The 19,500-nt window shown below is 55.0% G+C and overlaps 1 protein-coding gene and 1 long non-coding RNA gene across 3 annotated transcripts in view; one reads left to right on the top strand and one right to left on the bottom strand.

The window, feature by feature from the left end:
• HIP1 (huntingtin interacting protein 1) overlaps positions 1-19,500 on the top strand; it is a 139,805-nt gene that overhangs the window by 46,310 nt on the left and 73,995 nt on the right. The window contains exon 1 of one of the 2 annotated variants that reach the window (XM_004761644.3): positions 14,987-15,161. The exons of the other annotated variant lie outside the window; for it this stretch is intronic. Within the exon in view, the coding sequence (XP_004761701.1) occupies positions 15,144-15,161 (18 nt within the window). The 5' untranslated portion in view covers positions 14,987-15,143. Of the gene's footprint in view, positions 1-14,986; positions 15,162-19,500 lie in introns of those variants that run through there. 2 annotated transcript variants of the gene reach the window in all.
• On the bottom strand, positions 1,163-11,876 carry LOC123390686. The gene is made up of 3 exons (XR_006605229.1): positions 10,531-11,876; positions 1,371-1,527; positions 1,163-1,282 (listed from the first exon to the last, which is right to left on the bottom strand). It is a non-coding gene; the product is annotated as an uncharacterized LOC123390686 (long non-coding RNA).

The raw sequence follows: 19,500 nt of genomic DNA, 5'->3' as shown, positions 1-19,500 counted from the left end.
GCGCTCATCCCGATTAAGTGTCTTCCTTAACCATTCATTTACTTCACCCCTCCCCTCCCCCACTCCCCGCTGGTAACCATGAGTGTGTTCTCTGTAGTTACGAGTCTGTTTCTCGGTCTCTGTCTCTGTCTCTCTCTCCTTTTCCTTTGCTCATTTGTTTTGTTTCTTAAATGCCACACGAGTGAAATCATATTTGCACGTGTCTTTCTCTGACTGACTCATTTCACTCAGCATTATATCTAGCTCTATCCATGTCGTTGCAGACGGCAAGATTTCATCCCATTTCGTGGTTGAATACTAGTCCATTTATCAACCTTTATCCTTTCCTCTCTCAGTGGACACTTGGGCTGATTTGGCGCCACCTAATTTGGCGATTGTAACAATGCTGCTATAAACATAGGGATGCGTGAATTTTGAATTAGTTTTTGCATTTTGAATTAGTGTTTTTGTATTTTGGGGCGGGGATACCCACTAGTGTGATTGCTGGATGGTCATGTAGTTCTATTTTTAAGTTTTTGAGGAACCTCCAAACTGTCTACGGTGTCTACACCAGTTTGCATTCCCTCCAACAGCCCAAGAGGATTCCTTCCTCTCTCTCCACATCCTTGCCAACACCTGTTGTTTCTTGCGCTGTTGATTTTAGCCATTCTGACAGGTGTGAGGCGATAGCTCTTCATGGTTTTGCCTCTCTCTCTCAAATAAATAAATAAATAAATAAATAAATAAATACAATCTTTAGAAAAAGAAAGAAAGAGGCCCAAGATCTCCTCTTACCTTGCTTTTGAATTCACCACCCCCCACTGCCGCCACCATGTTCTCGCTGTCCTGGAGCCCAGCAGAACCTGCCACATGGTGAAGGTTGGCATGGTTGGCTGGGTGGCTGGACAGATGGGCCAATGACCACTGGAAGATCGAGCTTTTCCCTGACTGTGTAACAGGATAGCGAGAAGTGGTGTGTTGTTGTGGGAAGAGCCTGCGGCCATATTTAGTGACCAGCCCTGATGAGAGACGTGAGTTCTTTTTTTTTTTTTTTTTAAGATTTTATTTATTTATCACAGAGAGGGGGGGCGGAGCGAGCACAGGCAGACAGAATGGCAGGCAGAGGCAGAGGGAGAAGCAGGCTCCTTGCTCGGCAAGGAGCCCGATGTGGGACTCGATCCCAGGACGCTGGGATCATGACCTGAGCCGAAGGCAGCTGCTTAACCAACTGAGCCACCCAGGCGTCCCGTGAGTTCTGTTTCTTAGACGAGCCCTTCGCTTCTGTCTATCCCATTCAGCTCATCTGCAAAAGGCGATTACACTCCTAGTGCAGAGTGCTGACATCTGAAATACGGACGGGAAAGCCCTTTGGTCGAGCCAAAGGTACCCACCTGCATTAGGCACCACAGTCCCCTGAGAGCCCCAGGACTCCGATTAGCACCAGGCACACGGGTGAAAGGATTTCTTACACCGGTCGTTCCCAAGGTCAGCCGCTCGTACTTGAGTGTCTGCCCTGTGCCAGGTGCTGTTCCAGAGGCCAGGATTCAGCTGCGAACAAGAGACGAAAAAGCCGTGGCCTCATCCGTCGTCATGGTCCAAGAACAAGTCCCAAGAGCCCTAACTCCCCATTCTTTTTGGCATTGACTCTAGACTTTTTAAAAATACAGCAAGAAATTCTGCTGGAGACCTTGTATTTTAAGGCTGTATCTCCAGCTTTGAGGAGAAAAGTGATTTTAAAGTGAAGAATGAGGAATGGGCCGGGTATTTGGCAAGTCAAACAGCTTGAAACTTCATGAGGGGAGCTGTTTCGGGGGGTTTCTGTGTGAAGGGAGGAGAAAGAAGATTCTAGATATTTGCATCCCCAATACTGATGCCCCCCCCCCCCCGTCGTGCTTCCGTGGCCTCCATGCCTCTTCTTGTAGGAGCTCACAGCAGGGGAGACTGTCCCCAGGCTCTGTGCAACACCAGATCTAACTGGGAACAATGCCAGGTGATGCCTTGTCCCCACTTGGTCCCCACTGGGAGAGAGAAGTCTGCTTATCTGGTGTAGGGAGTGGGCCCTGCTCCCTAGGATCTCCAAGGTGGCCCAAGAGCTCATGGTCACAGAGCACACATCCAGGGCACTGAAATCAATCATCCCAGTTAATCTGTCCACAAGCCTTGGTCCTCTCCAGAAGACAGACTCAGAGAGGGAAAGGCCCTCATCTAGGACACACAGCTATGCATGGTCTAAGGTAGAATCCTTGTTCTTACCAGGAGGCTAGTAGAACCAGATCCTAGGGGCCGGGCAAGGAGAGGAACAGCAAGGTTGATGGGGTAGGAACTGGCAAGAGACCTTATGAAACAGATCCTGTTAGATCCATATGGACAGGTTTATTTTTTATTGGTAAACTTGGCAATAAAGGGAACTTTCTGCAGCCCAGAAAATGTCATGGGCATTCGTAGCTTACTAACTACTGTCTCGTGTTATTTTCCATTTGATCCTTAATAACAAACTCTTGTGAGAGGAATGACTTTATACCCATTTTATGAAAAGAGAAACAGAGGCTCACAGAGTGTGATGCCTTCGGTTGCACTTTGAGTGTGGGTGCGGGAGTCTGATGGTTGTGGGAATGGCCTTATCAATCAAGTGCTTCATTGCCACTGGGGTTCTGAGAACAGAGGTGACCCCTGCCCAGGGGAGGAGCAGAATTCCCCAGCTTCACGAGGTCATGGCTGGTTTTTCCTAAACCTTTATTACTCAAATCACTGATTCTAGCAAATGCACATGACGTAGATGTTATTTAGCATGAAATAAGCTTTGCCTCCTTACTGTCGCCGTTTATTTAAAGTGGTCACTTCTAGTATTTAGCAATGGCAGAATTTTCCCTATGTATATGCTTTAAGAGCCTCACCTGAAGTTTGGAAGAGCTGGTCCTGAGCTGGGCTTGGAACGAGACCAGGTTCCTGCCCTCAAAGGGTCAGCCTGCCCAAGGAGTCCCACCGGAGCTAGAGATGTGCACGAAATGCTGTGGGGAGCCTAACCCTTCACAGATGAGGTGGTGTGTGTGTGTGTGTGTGTGTGCATGCATGCATGTGTGTGTCTGCTAGGGAGAGAGAAACACAAAGGATGGAGGCAGCTCATGCAAAGGCCCTGTGGCAGGAGCGATGTGGGGTGAGGCTGGGGTGGGTGGCAGGCCCTTGAGAGTCACCCCTGCCACCCTGAAAGCTGTGGGTGGGGAGTTTTAAGGGGGGGGGTGGCCTGCCTGTGTTTCTGAATGATCCCTGAGGTGGCTGGCAGGGAGTGTGGGGGAGAGGAGACAGCTCCCCCCAGCAGGTTGCCACCCAAGACTGAGATACCATGACAGAAGTGGACCGTAGTTCCGAGGTCCCTGCTGGGGCCTGCTGGGTGCTCAGCCTTGGAGGACTTCAGAGAAGGAGCAGCCCTTGAAGGGGGCAAACAGGTGGGAAACAGTAGGGTTTCACTCTTGAAACCCCCTACCTGACTTGGTCCAGGTACACAGGGCTGGCAGGCAGTGAGGACCATGGGAATTCTGACTCTGATCCTGGTGCCCCCCTGCCCCGCAAGGGTCCTGCTGAGTCTGCTTGGAACACCTATGTCTGTCACTTGCTGAAAGAGTGTGTCCCCAGCCTCCTATACCTTCTGCCGCCCACCCCAACCCCTCCTTGGTGTTCCCTGGACACCTGCAGCCTCTTCTCAAGCAGGTAATCGCTACATCATCTCGGAATGATGTGAGGGGTAAGACCTTGATTTATGTGTCTCAGTAGTCACAGCACAGCCTGGTGTCCTGTCCACCGCAGACACTCAGTAAAGCCTTACTGGATGGAACGAGAAGGGAGCGGTCGATAAAGTCTGGGTTAACGTAAAGGGGTAATCGAGGACAGAACGAGCAGCCTGGGAAGCAGGGGGTGTTGGGGAAGGGCAGGCCAAGGGTGGCCCATGCAAAGAAGGGTGACCGTTGACAGAGGCAGATCCTAGAAGGGTCTGGATCTGCTTTGGGGAGTAACCAGAGAAATGGAACAGGATAGATACAGATATATTGCTGTCAGTGTGTGTGTGTGTGTGTGTGTGTGTGTGTGTGTGTGACACCCACATATATATGGAGAGAGAGACGGTGGGAGGGAGGGGGACGGAGAGAGAAGGAAATCCCGATTTATTATAAGAAATTGGCTCATGCTGGCATCTGTAAGCTGGAGACCCTAGGAAAGGCAGTAGTGCAACTCAGTCTGAGTGGGGAAGCCTGAGAACCAGGGGAGCCAGTGGTGCAAATCCCAGTCCAGGGAGGAGGAGACCAGTGTCCCGGCTCAACGGTCAGGCTGAAAAAAAGAACAGAATTCTCCTGTCCTTCCCTTTGGTGTTCTGTTCAGGCCCTCAACATTGGACAGTGTCCGCCCACATCACAGAGGGCCGCTTTCTTTACTCTGTCCACCAAGTTAAAGGCCAGTCACATCCACAGACATCTCCAGAAATCACGGTTCGTCAGATCTCCGGATACCCTGGGACCCAGTCAAGGTGAGACCTAGATTAGCCGTCATACAAGGACAGGTCATTCCAGAGTCAACTAATAGTACCAGGCACCTGCTGGAAGCCACGCTGTGGGCTTCCTGTTCCGTCAGTCCCCAAACCCCCCCCCCCCCCCCCCCCAGGAGTGCTTATTGCCCTGTTTGCAGGAGGAGAAACTGAGTCACAGCATCCACATCTAAACAGAGGCAAAACCTCTTGGACGCCCGTCCTTGGCAGGCATTAGGCTGTGAATACAGATTTCTCTGTTTGCCTCTTTCCCACCTCAGGCCTTCTGAGGCTTTTATCTTCGTGCTCTACCCTACCCCGAGGGGTGTGTGTGTGTGTGTGTGTGTATTTATGCATATTTTTAGAGAGAGAGAATGAGAGCAAGGGGGAAGGGGCAGAGGGAGAGAGAGAATCTTAAGCAGGTTCCACACCCAGCATGGAGCCAGATGTGGGGCTGGATCTCAGGATGCAGAGATCATAACCTGAGCCGAAATCAGGAGTCAGATGCTTAACTGACTGAGCCGCCCAGGTGCCCCTGCCCCGAGTGTAATTCTAAGCGATCATTGTTACCGACAGTGAGAATGATCGTGTCCCGGCTTTCACAGAAGTGATCGCGGACTCTCGCGTAACACGGGGTATGCCAGGCAGTCTTCTAAGTGTTCCGTGTGCATTGACCAGCTTCCCTCTGTAGATGGGGGAAACTGAGGCCCCGAGAGGTTGAGTGACTTGCCCCACGCCACACCTAACCGGGGTTCCAAGCCCAGACAGAGTCTCATCTGACTTCCACAGGGATCTGCCCTAGGCCATCTGGCAAGAAAAAGCTGGAGGTTGAACTTGGGGATTCGGATTGAAAAGCCTCTCCTCCGTCAGGCTCCGGACTCTGCCTCCAGAATCCTGGGAGAGATTTGCCAGGAGGGGGTGTCCTTGCAGACCCTCCCAGGCTCCCACCCACCTGCTCCCAGGTGCCCCCAGCCCCGTCCTCCTATGCAAGCAGCTGCCTCCTGCCCAGTGGTTTTTGTGCAGAGCCCATGTCCTGGCTCTTACAAAGAAATGCGTGGAATGAATAAGCATCTAAAAATAACTCGGCATCGATTCTTTTGGAGGGGGGCGGCGGAGGACTGTGTTTTCTTTTCTCTCCTCTCTTCTCCCTCCCTCTTCCCCCAAGGCCCAGAAATTGCTGCTGGTTAACAGCTGAGCCAGGCTGGCTTCCTGTAAGGCTGTAATAACATGGAATTCGCCCGGCGGCCGCCGCCTCCAGCACGGAAGGGCCAGCCCGCGGTCACTATAGACATCTCTGGGTTGCTCCCTCTGGCCCTGATCTATGGCTCTGGGACACGTCTTTGCTCATTAGATACCTGGGCAGAGACGGATTCCTGGACTGGTCCTCCTGGGGAGGGGCAAGCGAGAGAGGCTGACAACTTCTGGGCTGGCCCGTTTGAGGGTGCCCGAAATTGCTGCCTCCAGGCAGGAGCAGGGCAGGCAGGGGCAGAGTGCCCTGGCAGCCCCGGCCTCCTGAGTAGAGGTTTCCAGGCCAGTCTGCTGACTCAGGGACTTGGCTGAGTGGCTCGCATCTGTCTCGGTGTCTTCAGCGGGCCCCCTCAACCCTGCCAGCCACCGTAGCTTGCCTGGAGACGCTGTAAAAAATCTAGCAGATCTTTGCTGCCCGGGAATCCACCTGCTAAAAGTGGCATCCTGAGGCCAGGCCATTACCTTGCAGGATGGAAGTCCGTTCCGGGCAGTGTGCTAGGCTTCTCTGCATTGCTCAGCCTGTCTCCTGTCCTGATGGGCACAAGAGACTCTGCAGGGACTGCAGGAGCCGTTCCCCCGCCCAGCCTCTGACCCACACCGGGTCCTCACCCTGAGCTCGCTCAGTCCTGCTGGAGCTCCAGGGTCCATGCTTGGCTCTGAGTACGGCGGCTGTCTGCCTTTCTGCTGCGTGCATGTGAGCCTGTGTTCTAGCTGGGGCTCCCTCTTCCTTCCCTGTGTATCTGCTCAGGGAGATAGCCCTGACTCTGATGGGTCCAGAACACAGCTGGCTTCTTCCTCTCTCCCCTCTTGGTCCCTCTCCCACATGCGGTCAGCCTGCTGTCCTGTCCTGCAGGGGCCGTGCCTGATCATCCCCAGCCTCCAGGCTCCCTTCCGGGCTCTGTCCACACACTGCCTTTCTAGAACACCCCCACCTCAGGCGTGGGGAAGTACCTGTCTGCCAGACAGCAGGGGCCCGGAGCAGCTTGGCACTGCCCGGCCCATCTCGTCCCCCTGAAATGCCTGAAAACTCCCAGGACCCTCTGGTTTCATCTGTTTGAAACTGCTGGCTGCCCACTGGTGCGCCCATGACATGTACCTGTTCCTCTGGAGAGAAGCCCCTTTCTGGGATGGCTGAGGCCATGCAGCAGCTGGAGCCCTAAAGGGAGCCACTGGTAGGCAGGACTAGAAAGAAAATTCTAGAGTTTGAGATCTGTGGGAGATAAAACCTGGACTAAGCCACAGGGGTTCATGTACACTTTGTGTCATAGTGAGAGGGGCACCCTAGACCTCTGGCTCTTCTTCTTAGGAAAACCCTGGCCCTTCCCCTGCCTGCCGACGAGGATACATTTTCCAGGCGCTTTCCGTGGTGGGCGGCACTCCCAAGCTCCTGAGTGTGTCCCTTGGCCCTGGAGGGGGCTTGGTGAGTGCAGAGCTCTGCCAGTGCTAAGTGACCATTCATGCCTCATCTCATTACTCATTTATGCCGCAGGTCCCCGGGGCAGCCCTGACATCCCCAGCTGGAGCCTGGAGACTGCCCTGGGGGAGACACCTCCCAGCCAGTGAAGGGGCTCCACTGGCCTTAGTCCTAGAAGGCTTATGGACTGCCCTGACAGGCAGTGGACAATGATCTGAGCTTTGCCATGCCCAAGGAGTTTGCTCTGGGAAGGTGGGCCGTGGATACAGAGTCAGCAGTAGACGACCTGCCGTGGTCATGTCCCTGGGACCTTGGAAAGTCACCAGCCTCTCTGTAGCTCAGCATCCACGTTGGGGAGGAAGAGACAGGACAAGGCAGAGCATCTGGTCTGGTGCCTGGCACATTTCGGGTGAGTTCCATGGTCCTGTGTACCCTGTGATGGGCAGAGCGCCGCACAGATGCTTCTGAGGTTTAATGCAGCCTCGAGCCCGCATTCCCTGAGACCCCGCTTCAGTAACGAGGGCTTTACTGAGTGGCTGCGGGAAGGCCAGGCCCTTGCAGGGATCTGGTGGCTCCGTGCCTGCTCAGCGCTCCTCATGGGGCTTTATGAAGCTTAACACCCAGGCTCCCCGTTTGGGCCACCTTGTGAAGACCAACACAAGGGGTTCCTGGAAAATGCATTTTGCGCACTGATCGCAAATAGCTAAGATTCTGTATAAAATTAGAGGTGTGCTCCGAGTGCTCAAGGCTTACCAGTGGTTCCAGGTGAAAGGTTTGGGCAAGAACCTGTTGAAATGGAAGCTGACCTTCAGCATCCCTGGAGGAGGTGGGGGTTTGAGTCTCTGCATGGCCGTTCACTCCCCTTTCCAGCACTTTCTTAACCCATGGGTCCCCACCTGCATTCTCTCCTGGTCTTCGACTTCGTCTCATCCCCCTGTGGCTCTGGGATTTTTCCCGGTCGTGCTCTCAAATCTCAGTCATTGCTTACAGCTCCGCCCCCCCCCCTCCAAGTTGCAGTCATGCCCCTTCCGCCTGGTGCCTTGCCGTCAGTATGTATTGGAACCGTAGTTTCAGAAATTGGAATACCTGGGACCATGCGAGGTGTCTCTAACATATAGGCCTGTTCTGTGTGTTGATGGTGAAATCCGTCCAGGGGAAATGTTGATATGATTTTAAGGAGTCATTTCTGGGAGCCTGCCCCCCCGCCCCCCCGCATATACCCACAGCGGAGACACCTGGAACATAGCAGCACGCAGGTGCAGGTGCTGAGAGGGGGGGACAGGGACTGGGGGCCAAGAGGCAGCAGGCAGGGCCCACATTTGAATGACAAGTGCCCAGTGCCCTACTCTGGGAATTTAGGGCAAGTCACTTTGCGGAAGGCAGGGGAATTCGCTGTACTCACAGCTGAGTCACAAGGCTTTGGGATGAAGAAAAGCCTGTAAATAAAAACACATACTAATAATCGCATAGTTTAAACTGCCTGCCCATCCTGGTGAGGGCAGATATCCTACGGGTGGGGCAGGGCCAGGGGTCGGGGATGCCCAGGGGTTGGGGACGCCCAAGGGCGGGGCTCCCTGTGGAATTCTCTGCCCACCCTCTGCCCTGACCCCCCTGGCTGTTAGCTGTGGCACCCTGGGGAAGCCGCCTGACCTCTCTGGGCCTCCCTCTCTTCCCTGTAAAGTAAGGACAAATGCAGAACACTTCGTATCCATGGTTGTTTAGAGACTAAAGAAACAGTACTTGCTGTCATGCCTGGCCACGTTAAGAACTCAGTAGTGTTCTCTGTGGTTACATTTATTCTCCACACGACACACTCCCCCCCCCCCAACCACCCACAGCGCCCACCTGCCGACTTGTCACCCGAGACTCTACCTTCAGATACTTAGATCCACTCTAGACCTAGGAATGCTTGTGTTTAAGGATTTTTTTTTTTCTTTTTCAAGTTGTACGTGTGGTTATATCCCCTCATAGAGAGGCAGTGGAGGGCTTTTCCCACTGGAGTCAGGGTGATGCGTTGACAAGGCCACATTCCGCTCAAGGAGACCCAGGTGGGGGGCGCCTAGGCGGCTCAGTCATTAAGCATCTGCCTTGGGCTCAGGTCATGATCCCAGCGTCCTGGGATTGAGTCTGACATCAGGCTCCCTGCTGGGGGCGGGGCGGCTTCTCCCTCTCCCACTCGCCCTGCTTGTGTTCCCTCTCTTGCTGTGTCTCTCTCTGTCAAATAATTGAAAAATTTTTTTAAAGATTTTACTCACTTATTTGACAGCGATCACAAGTCGGCAGAGAGGCAGGCAGAGAGAGAGGGGGAGGCAGGCTCCGTGCTGAGCAGAGAGCCTGATGCGGGGCCCGATTCCAGGACAGGGAGATCATGACCTGAGCTGAAGGCAGAGGCTTTAACCCACTGAGCCACCCAGGCGCCCCAAATAATTAAAATATTAAAAAAAAAAAAAAAAAAGGAGACCCGGGTGGGAGCCCTGGCAGTGGAGCCACCAGGCTGGAAGTCCTGCTGGGTCACCTGCTCTGACCGAGGCTCACTTGCCGCAGCTCCCAGGGGAGGAGGAGTGGGAACCACTGAGCTGTTGGCCGAGGCTGGTGTCCTTTCTGCTCAGCAGGGGTAGCTCAGGAACTGCAGTGCCTTATTTTTTTTTTCCCCCGGAAACCTCTTTATTTACTCTCCTTTTAATCAGGATGACTACTGATACCCTTGGCTTTTTATCCTTTTCTTCTTTTGACTTAAGCATTAAAAAAAATCCAGAACTTTTTAGGAACTAGGCGCCAAGTAAATGGAGGAATGACTGTTTGGGGACGAGCTGGGGCCAGCCCCCCCATGCCCTGCGGGCCTTCTATGCACCAGATTGCTTAATCTCACACCAATCCTGGAAGGTATCTGTAAGCCCTGTTTTTCAGGTAAGAAAACAAACATGCAGAGAGATTAGGGAAATTACCCATATCCAGAAAGTAATCGAGCCAGAATTCAGCCCGAAGCCTGTCTGACTCCAGAGTCTACATTTCCTTCTGTAATATCCACTGTTATGCAAATAATGGTTTTTTTTTTTAAGATTTTATTTGACAGAGAGAGAGAGATCACAAGTAGGCAGAGAGGCAGGCAGAGAGAGATGGGGAAGCAGGCTCCCTGCTGAGCAGAGAGCCCAATGTGGGGCCCTGATCCCAGGACCCTGAGATCATGACCCAAGCCGAAGGCAGAGGCTTAACCCACTGAGCCACCCAGGCGCCCCTATGCAAATAATAGTATGTCAGGACATCCCCCTTATAAAATACTGAAACACCATCCGCAAAGCTAATGAACCTTTGGAACCCCCCTCCCCGTCTCAGTGCCTTCCTCCGGGATCAGTGGCAGACTGTCTCTGCAAAGCCTCACCTGCAAGACAGGTGTTGTCATAACACCTGTTCCATCTGCCTTTCCGGATGGTTTAAAGGATCCGACGGGAGAAGGGACAAAAAGGCATTCTCTGAACGTCGCCGCCCTCTGCAGCTGCTGCACAGTAACAGACGTTCCCGAAGGCTCTTTTGGAGGGAAGATTGTTTGATTGAAATCTCCTTCATTCCTGGGAATCCCGCCCTGGATTCGCAGACCTGGGCCTGGAAGTGTGGTACGGATTTGTAGGGCTGGGCTGCAGAACCGCGGCTGCCCAGTAGGTGTCACCCTCGACCAGGACTCATCTGCCGCACCTTTGGGGGCCCGCATGGTACTTTTTATTGTTTAAGGTGAAGCCGTGATATGGGAATTGAAAGTCTGGCGAGAGGCAGGGCGGGACGAAAGGCCAGTGAGGCCCAGCCCCTGCCCGAGGAAGCTCACAGGGGAGCACAGAGAGCCCAGGGGAGGGACCGTCCCTTCCCAGGATGATTCAGGCTATGCACAGGGGCTGTCCATTGTAGGACGGGTGACCAGCTGTGCCTGGATGGGTCAGGGATGGCATCACAGAGATGGTGACAGCTGAGATGGGTCCTGAAGGATGCGAGCAAGAATCTTCTAAGCTGAGAACATGGGAAGGGCATTCCAGCAGCGTCCTGAGCCCGTGCGAGCAGTTCGATGGGCCAGGACCTAACTGATGGGCCGGGCGGAGGAGGAGGAGCGTATACGGACTAGAATGGAGATGGAGCCCGATTAGTAGGGACCCTGAGTGCCAAATGACCTATGGAGAGGTTTGCCCCCCCCCCCACATCTAAGCTGCGGTTAGATGTGTGGAAGAGGTAGCCGTGCGGAAGAGCCTGGAGGCAGGGAGGCTAGTTAGGGGGCTGCTGTTGCCCAGTGCGGGAGCCGTCAGGTATGGGAAGGGAAGACCCAGACTGGAAGCTGTTTGCAGGAAAGCATCGCATGGATGTCGAATCCAGATAGATGGTGGTGGGGGTTGTCAATGGAGGAACAAGGCTGACTTCGAAGTTTCTAGCTTACACGGCAAAGTGTGAGGCAGAACCACCAGGGAGACAGAAAATGGGAAAACAGAGGGAAAGAAGAATATATCTTTAGACTCCTTGAGTGTGAGATGCTTGGGAGACTGAGGCCCCCTCCCACCCCCTATCCTTGCTCCCCGGGGTAGAGGTGCTGAGTCAGCAGCTGGATGCGGTGGCCTGGGAGCTGGTGGAGACAGAATAGAGTAGCCGCTGAGGGTCCCAGCATTCTTCTGAACCCGCTGTTTTCCTCCCTCTCTCCCTTCCTTCCTTTCTTTAAAGGTTTTGTTTATTTATTTGAAAGAGAAGATGGGGAGAGAGAGCACAGGGCGAAAAAGGGAAGCAGGCTCCCCGCTGAGCAGAGAACCTGATGTGGGGCTCGATCCCAGGACCCTGAGATCGTGACCCGAGTTGAAGGCAGACGCTTAACCGAATGAGCCACCCAGGCGCCCCTCTCTTTCGGTCCAGTTTACTCAAAAGAGGCTCCCCCAGCCTAAGGCAGTGGCCCATAGCCTCACGGGGTGCCTCATGGCACAGCCACTCTGGAAGGGGGGGATCCCCAGGCAGGGCCTTCCTCCTCACCTCCCCTCCCAGTCTGAACCTGTCTGCCCGAGACCAGTGAGAGGAAAGGCAGGCCCCCAAAGGTGTTTGTGTGCTGGGTGGGCCTGGCAGGGGGTGGCCAGGGCAGAGCAGCTCAGCTTCTTTAAAGATGCTGTTTCCTCCAACCCTGTGTGCGTGTGTGTATTTGTGCATATACATGTTTGCATGTGGGTACCTGCTTATTTGCCAGCTGCCCGCCCCCCCGCCCCTGCACCCAGGTTCAGGAGAACCTGCCTGCTTCCTGGCTGGCCTCTGCTGTCACATGAGCAGTCCGCGGGGAGGAAGTCCGTGGGGAGGGCAGCCCCAAGACGTCCATGACACCAGCCCTCACTGACCTTTGGGCAACATATTAGTTTCCTGTGTTTGCTGTGATAAATGATCAGACATTTGGTGGCTAGAACAGCATCAGCTTATTTCCTCCCAGTCCTGGAGGCCCCGAAGTCTGATACTAGTATTCCTCGGCCAAAATCAAAGTGTTGACAGGGCCATCCTCCTTCTAGAAGCTCTAGGGGGATATCTGTTCCTTGCCTGCACGAGCTTCCGGCTGCAGCCAGCATTTGTAAGCTTGTAGCCGTCTCACTCCGGCCTCTGGTATGTTGCTTTATCCCTTCTGAGTGTCACGTCTGCCTGTTAAAAGGACACACGTGATTGCATCTGGGGTCCACCCAGATAATCCAGGGTCATCATCCCAGTTCAGAATCCTAAACCGAATCGTATGTGTATATTCTTTCCCACAGACCGTAGTATTTAGAGGCTCCAGGGATTGGGACGTTTTACCTTCGGGGGCCATCATTCAGCCTATTATGGGTGACATTTGAGACATTTCTTTCATTTGACCCTACGGCCTGTGTGCAGTGTGAGGCAGGGGTCCCGATCCCCATTTTAATGAGAAAATGGACTTTGCTGGCTTGGGTGCCAAGATCTGTACCAGGAGACCTTGATCTGTTGATCAACCCCAGGCCTAACAGTTCGTAATATTTTTTAAACACATGAAATCTTACTTATTTACTTATTTTTGGGAGAGGAGATCTTGGTACATTTAATCAGGCAGCAAATAACCTGGCTCTCATTTACCTTGGGGGTCGGTGCTGGCTGGTGAGGATGTGCTGGCGTGCTTCCTTCCTGCCTCTTGGGGACATGAGTCAGGAGAAGGGGCTGTGGGAGCCCATCCCACTGGAGCAGACCAGGGCCACCTCCGGAGTTCCCCACGTGGGGCACAGTGCTGCGAGAGCTGGGCTCGCCAGGGGCAGCCCTGGGACAGGGCAGGTCACACTCAGGGTTGGACAGACAGAGAGACCCGGGCCCAGAGATCCCTTAGCTGATGCCGAGAGCCCTGTAACTGGGCTCCAAAGCCAGGAAATGAAAATAACCACCACAGTGAAAGCCCCATACATTCCTGTCCTATTTTTATGTCTTTTATATCATGCTGTTCTCACATCCCCCTAGGAGGCAGGCAGAGCAACATTTCCCATTTCATAGACTGAGAACTCAGACTGGAAGGGGAGGGGGCCTTCCTAGTCGGCCCAGCAGGTCCTGGGGCCTGATGGGGGACTGACTTGGCTAGTGTTACCTTCCTGGCCCCTTGGTGTGTGGCCAGAAGGCCCGGGCTGTGGATGGGTCCCATCACCTGTTGACCGCAAAGGGTTGCTCTCTGATGGCCTGGGAAGCTCTTTTTGGCTTGGGCTGCACCATCCTTACTCAGGATTCTCCTGACCCCAGTCCCTGCGAGGTGTGTGACCTGGGACAAATCACTCCCCCGCTCTGGGCCTCAGTTTCCTCATCTGCATCTGGGTAAAGCAGGGTCGGTGTTAGTGGCCTCCGGTCCCTGAGGACTTGGCGTGAGCCCCAAACCTCCCTGCTCAATAGAGCATTTGAGGCAGCTCGCCTTGAAACCCTAGGCTTGGATGTCCAGGCTTTTCCTGCAGAGAGTGCCCAGGAAGAGCATTTGCCTGGAGCCCTTTTCGGCCACCAGCTGTGTCTGGGGCAGAGAGGAGTGTGGGCCTCCCACTTCTCTAAGGGCAGACCAGCAAGGAGTGGAAGAGTCGGGGATTCTGGCTGGAGAGAAGGCGCTGCGTTCAGGACACTCGGTATCGAGGAGCCAATTTCCCTCGGCGCCGGAAGGGCTGGCTCCGGCTCCCTGGCGCGGGGCACCGAGCCTTCCGGGGGTACCTGTTCCACTTCCTGCTGCGCGCCCGTCCCTTTGCAGACCCCAGACTCATCCGGGCGTCCCCTCCGGATTAGCCGCAGGAGGCAAACCACCGGCTCTGAATCCCGCCTTTGTGCAGGGAAGCCAAGCGGGGAGGGGCCGAGCGGACCCCCTGCCCCCACTGGAATGTCGGCTCCCGCGCCCCCGCCGCGCTCCTTCGCGGCCGCCTCCCCGCGCACTTCCTGAGCCCCACCGATCCCACCGCCCCGACGCGCACCCGCGCGCGCGCGCCCAAACACACTCACGCTCCGGCACACACTTCCCGGCGGGCCCGGCGGCCTCGCTCCCGGCTCGGCGATCCCGGCCGCGGGGCTCCGGGAGAAGCGACCTTTTGTTATTCAAATCACACCCTCGCGGCGCGCCCGGGCCGCAGGCTGCGGCGGCCCCGGGAATCCGTCCGCTCCCGCGAACCCGCGCCCCTGCGCCCCCCACCGCAGCGCCTCCAGCGGGTCGCGGGACTCCCCGGCCCCCCTGGGGGCTCGGCCGCGCCGTCCGCCCGCGGAGCCGCGCCTCCCCCGCCTCCGGTGCGCGCTGCGGCTCCGCGCTCTGCCCCCTCCCCCTCCCCCTCCCCGCCTCCCCTCCCCCTTCCCTTCCTTTCTCCGGTCCAGCCTCGGTCCTGCCGCCGCCGCCGCCGCCGCCGCCGCCTTCCCCAGTCCGCGGGGGCCCTGCCGGCCGCCCTGCCCGCAGCATGGCACCATCCGGGCGGAATTAGCCGGGAGCAGCATTTGGGGGAAGCGGGATCTCCAGGGGTGGGGGGTTGCCCTGCAGCCTCGGTCATGGATGTGAGCAAGATGGTAAGTGGAGAGCAGGGGCTCTGCCCTGGAGCCTCCCCTGGTCCCCGTCCTCCTCCACCCCCTTCCCTCTCTCCCTCCCAGTCGGCTTGATCCATTGAAAGTTTCTGGATTGTTGATCCTGCTCGTCGGCCCCAACTCCAGGCGTGCTGGAGGAGGGAGCCCGGCCAGGATTGTGGAGGCGGCTGGCCGGCAGGGATGGGGTTCCCGGTTTCCCGCCGCGCTGCCACCAGGGCTGCCCGGGAGAGCTCACTAGACCCCGGCGAGAGGGCTGTTGAGTTCTCCTCTCAAACTGGGAAATCAGCCTGGCAGCTGGAGGGCCGGGCTGCGGGAAGGGGGCTTGTCCTGTCCTACCCACTGTAGGGCCCCCTGCTTGTGTACCTGTTTAAGATTTGTGGGAAGATTTTTGGACTGAGCCGGTGGGCAGGGTGGGGGCACAGGTGGGTGACCTGAAGGGTAGTGGGGAGGAGCTGGGACTTTAACCATCTTAGAAGATGGGGGGGGGGGGCAGGAATGGAATCCTTGGCATGGACGGGGGATAGTCTAGATGGACTACTTGTAAACCTCAGGGGCTTTGGCCTGAGGACCCGCAAACACCTTTGCCTCTTAAGCTTCAGACTCCAGGAGCACAGTAGGAGCTGAATACATTGTTCATTGATTGATTGGGGAGCAGCCCTCCAGAGGTAACAGGATGTGATTCAGGGGTCTCTGAGCACTGGGGGCAGCAGGTTTTCCCAGAGGTCCCAAGTGGCTCCCCCTCAGAGTGGAGATTTAAGGGTGTCTGTGACGTCCCTTGGTAGTCAGGCAGCCTGACCCTGGCTTTAGACCAGAGTGCCCCCCACCCCCTGCAATCCCCAGGCTTACAACATTTGAGGGCCTGTGTGTCAGGCTGGAGAGTTATCTGGTGATGGATGGTCTCTGCGCTGGTGTCTTTGTGTCCGGGGGGAAAAAAGAGGTCTGGGTCTGCCTGTTCCTTGGGGAAGAGAAGGTACTGGAATTTCAGTTCATCTTATGTAGAACTAGGCTTGTTTCCCCAGAGAGTGCATTTTGAAGTTACCATTTCTATGGAGAAGGCAGGTGAGCTCCTGGCCCTGCCAGGCCTTTGGCATTCTGTCTTGGGTAGGGGACAGTGGGATGGGGAGCAGGGGATAGGTGAGAACCGACCCTTCTGTGTCAGGAAAACAGGTGCATTCTGCGCGCTGCCCTGGGGCTGGGAGCTGAATGCGAGTGTCGCCGGCTCCCATCCTCACATGAAGACACGTAGCCGTCCGTGGCTGGGCAGCGCTCAGAGGCTAGTCCGCCATCCCCTGTGTGCATACCGTGAAAGCCTATACTTTCTTTGGGCAACATTAGAACTACCTTTCACAGAAAATCCTGGTTGCAGCTGTGATGGTGGGGAGGTGGAAAGCTGAGTCGCAGCCAGGTTTTCTGGAGATGGGGCCAGGATCACCTGCCCTGCACCGTGGACCTGAAGCTCTAACCCAGTGGCCAGCGAGCCCCATCACACCCAGCTTCCTTCTGGCTCTGAGCTGAGATTCCTTCCACAGCCTTATGAGGACCAGCTTACAGAGCTCAGAGACGTGTGTCTTCAGAGCTTTGGGTCCCCTCTAACTCTACCGCCTCTGTCCGTCCCTCTGCTCATGAACTCAACAGAATTTATTTGATACCTGTCATTTCTATAGCAAGTGCTATGTGAGGGACATGGGAACCTAATCTGTGGCCTTCCTACTCCTCTGGGCCCTTAGCATCTGGGTGGAGGGGTCCAGAGAGAGGCAGCCCAACGCAACAGTTAGTACCAACGCAGGGCCCGACCGGAAGGCCGCAGCTCCGGGGGCCATAGGGGTCTGCTGAGGGACTGGGTGGCAGAGTTCAGATGGAGGACAAAGCCTGAGGCCGGGACTTCAAGCCTGGGTGGGGTTTGCTCTACTGAGAGCAGTGAGAGGCTTTGCCTGTTGGAAGAGGTGTGGGAAGAGGAATGGGCAAGGCCATCTGGTGAGGCTGGGGACATTTGGCCAGGGCAGGTTTAGATCAGGAAATGTTGAGGTCGTTGGTTGGGGCCAGATCAGAAAGGCCTTGAATGCCACCCAAGGTGTTCCGACCTTGGGCTGTAGGAACTAGGTAACCTCTGGAGAACTTGGGGCTCAGGAAAGGCACATGTCTTGCCTCTTTCCTCTTAGCGTGTGGTCCACACAAAAATGAGATGAAGTTCTCTTTCATCACCAAGCACCAGTCCAGAAACAACTGTCCAGCTCTATGTTAAAAGCACAGACGCTAGACTGTGCAGAAGAATCTGACCCACCCCAGGGAACAGGCACCTGCTTCCCATTCCTGCCAAAGGCCGAAGTTCCTTTTCTGTCCCCACCACTAAAGCCCTCTGTCTGGTTTGATGTCCTCACTCTGGGGGCCACTGGCTCCGGGGTCAACCTCAAACCCAGCATTTCAGCCACATCTTTGGCAGAGCCTGACATCGGGGGGGGGGGAGAGAGGGGGATCCTCTTGCTTACTGCCGAGTGAGAAAAAGCAGATTAAAGTTCACCCAATTCCCTACGTGCTTTTGAGCAAGTTTTGCTTGTTTGTTTGTGGTTTGTTTTGTTTGGTTTTGTTTTTTTTAAACCTGTTTGCCTCATCGGTAAAATGAGAATTATACCTGTCTAGAGCATCCTAGTGAAGGTTGGAAGTCATTCTTTCAAAGCACGGGCTTAGGAAGTCCTTATGTGTGGTGGCTTTTAAGAGAATGTTGGTTTCCAGAGTCTTATCTAAGATGACTCTGACCTCCACCCCCACACACCCTTTCCTTGACTGGTTGTTCATTTATTTGTTTAATCTCTACACCCAGGGCAGAGCTCCTTAAACTCAGGATCCCCAGATCAAGAGTCACCTGCTTCTCCAACTGAGCCGGCCCGATGCCCGCGCCACCCCCTTATTTTCTTGACTGGCCTGAAGAGTTGAGTGTAGGCTCTGTTTCAGCGGACGGCTCGTGGGACCCGTTCTTCCGCTTCTACTTCTCTTTCTGAATGAAGGCACAAAGTGATGGGGACAGCGGGTCCACCAGCTGCTGCGAGTGATGAATTTTTGATGACCTCAGATTTCTGCCCAAGGGAGAGCTTGTTTAACATGGCACCTGGGTGCAGTGGGGCCGCCTTTTGGGGACTGTGATGGAGTCTGTGCCTTTAGCAAACACAGAAGATTCAGGGCTGTCCTTCGGGGAACAGAGCCAATGCCATCAATTCTTCCAAAAGAACGTATAGTTTGTGTAACGATTTACATCTGCCGAGTGCTCTACAGTTTACAAAGCCTGCTCATGCTTAGCACCCCCCTGTGAGGAGGGCAGAGCAGAAGTCATTAGCCACGTTTTACAGATAAGAAAACTGGGGTTTAGAAGGTGATGTCCGTCCAAGTGGTGGAACTAGGTTTTGTCGCCGGTTCTCCTGGTCACCAAAATGTACGCTATGATGACCGAGATAAGGGGGGAGGGGAAAAGAGTCAGTGACCTGATTCTGCGGTGGACACAAGCCAATCAAAAAGGACAGACTGGAGGGGCGGTGGTCTTTGGCCTCGGGGGCCCCAAGGGGTGGGGGGCTTCTGCCAGTCTGTGTGCAGACTGCACGCCTTGTCAGTTACCCATGCCTTGTCAGTTACCTACCACTGTTTTCAAAACTGGGGTTTCTTCCCCAGTTTTCTCTGCTGCCCTCCTGAGATCCCCCAGTTTACTGAGCAGGCAAACGAGGGGTGGGGAAAAGGTGTTTCAGGTGTTCAGAGTAAATGATAATGATGGCAGGGCAGGAGCAAGCTTCTGGTCGACGTGCATTGCGGCTGACGGGTGCCCGTGTGTTTGCTGGGCTGAGGGGCAGCACAGGGAAGAGCGATGCCGACGACTGTCCGTGCAGCCCAGATAGGCAAATAGCCATGTGTCAAGGAATGCTTTTTCCCACTTAGGGTCTGAGCTAGGTAAGCAGTTAAGGCTGGACACGGGTGGCCGGCTTGGTGAAACCAGGGCAACATTTTCAGCTCTGGGTTGTAAACTCGGGGTGGTGGGTTGCGGGCAGTATTTGCACGAGTGAGTTCGACAAGAAGGCATCCAGGTATATTACATGAGGAGGTCAGCATTCGTGCATGAAACTGGCTTTGGAGGTATACAGTATACACACGTGCACGTCAGTAAAGACTGGCCTTGTACAATGTATTTTTTACTATGGTCAGAGGCAAAAAAAAAAAAAAGTTTGGAGTCTCTGACTTAGAGAGTGTCCAGAGCAGAGCGAGGGGGATGTCAGCCTTGCAAGATGAGTGGAGTTGTTCAGCTTATAGAAGAGAAAGCCCCAGGAGGGCGGATGGTTGTCTTTGA

This window comes from Mustela putorius, unplaced genomic scaffold (assembly GCF_011764305.1).
Source record: "Mustela putorius furo isolate JIRA1106 unplaced genomic scaffold, ASM1176430v1.1 tig00000139_pilon_pilon_pilon, whole genome shotgun sequence".
NCBI classification, from domain to species: Eukaryota; Metazoa; Chordata; class Mammalia; order Carnivora; family Mustelidae; genus Mustela; species Mustela putorius.
This window is presented reverse-complemented; position numbering and strand designations above follow the sequence as displayed.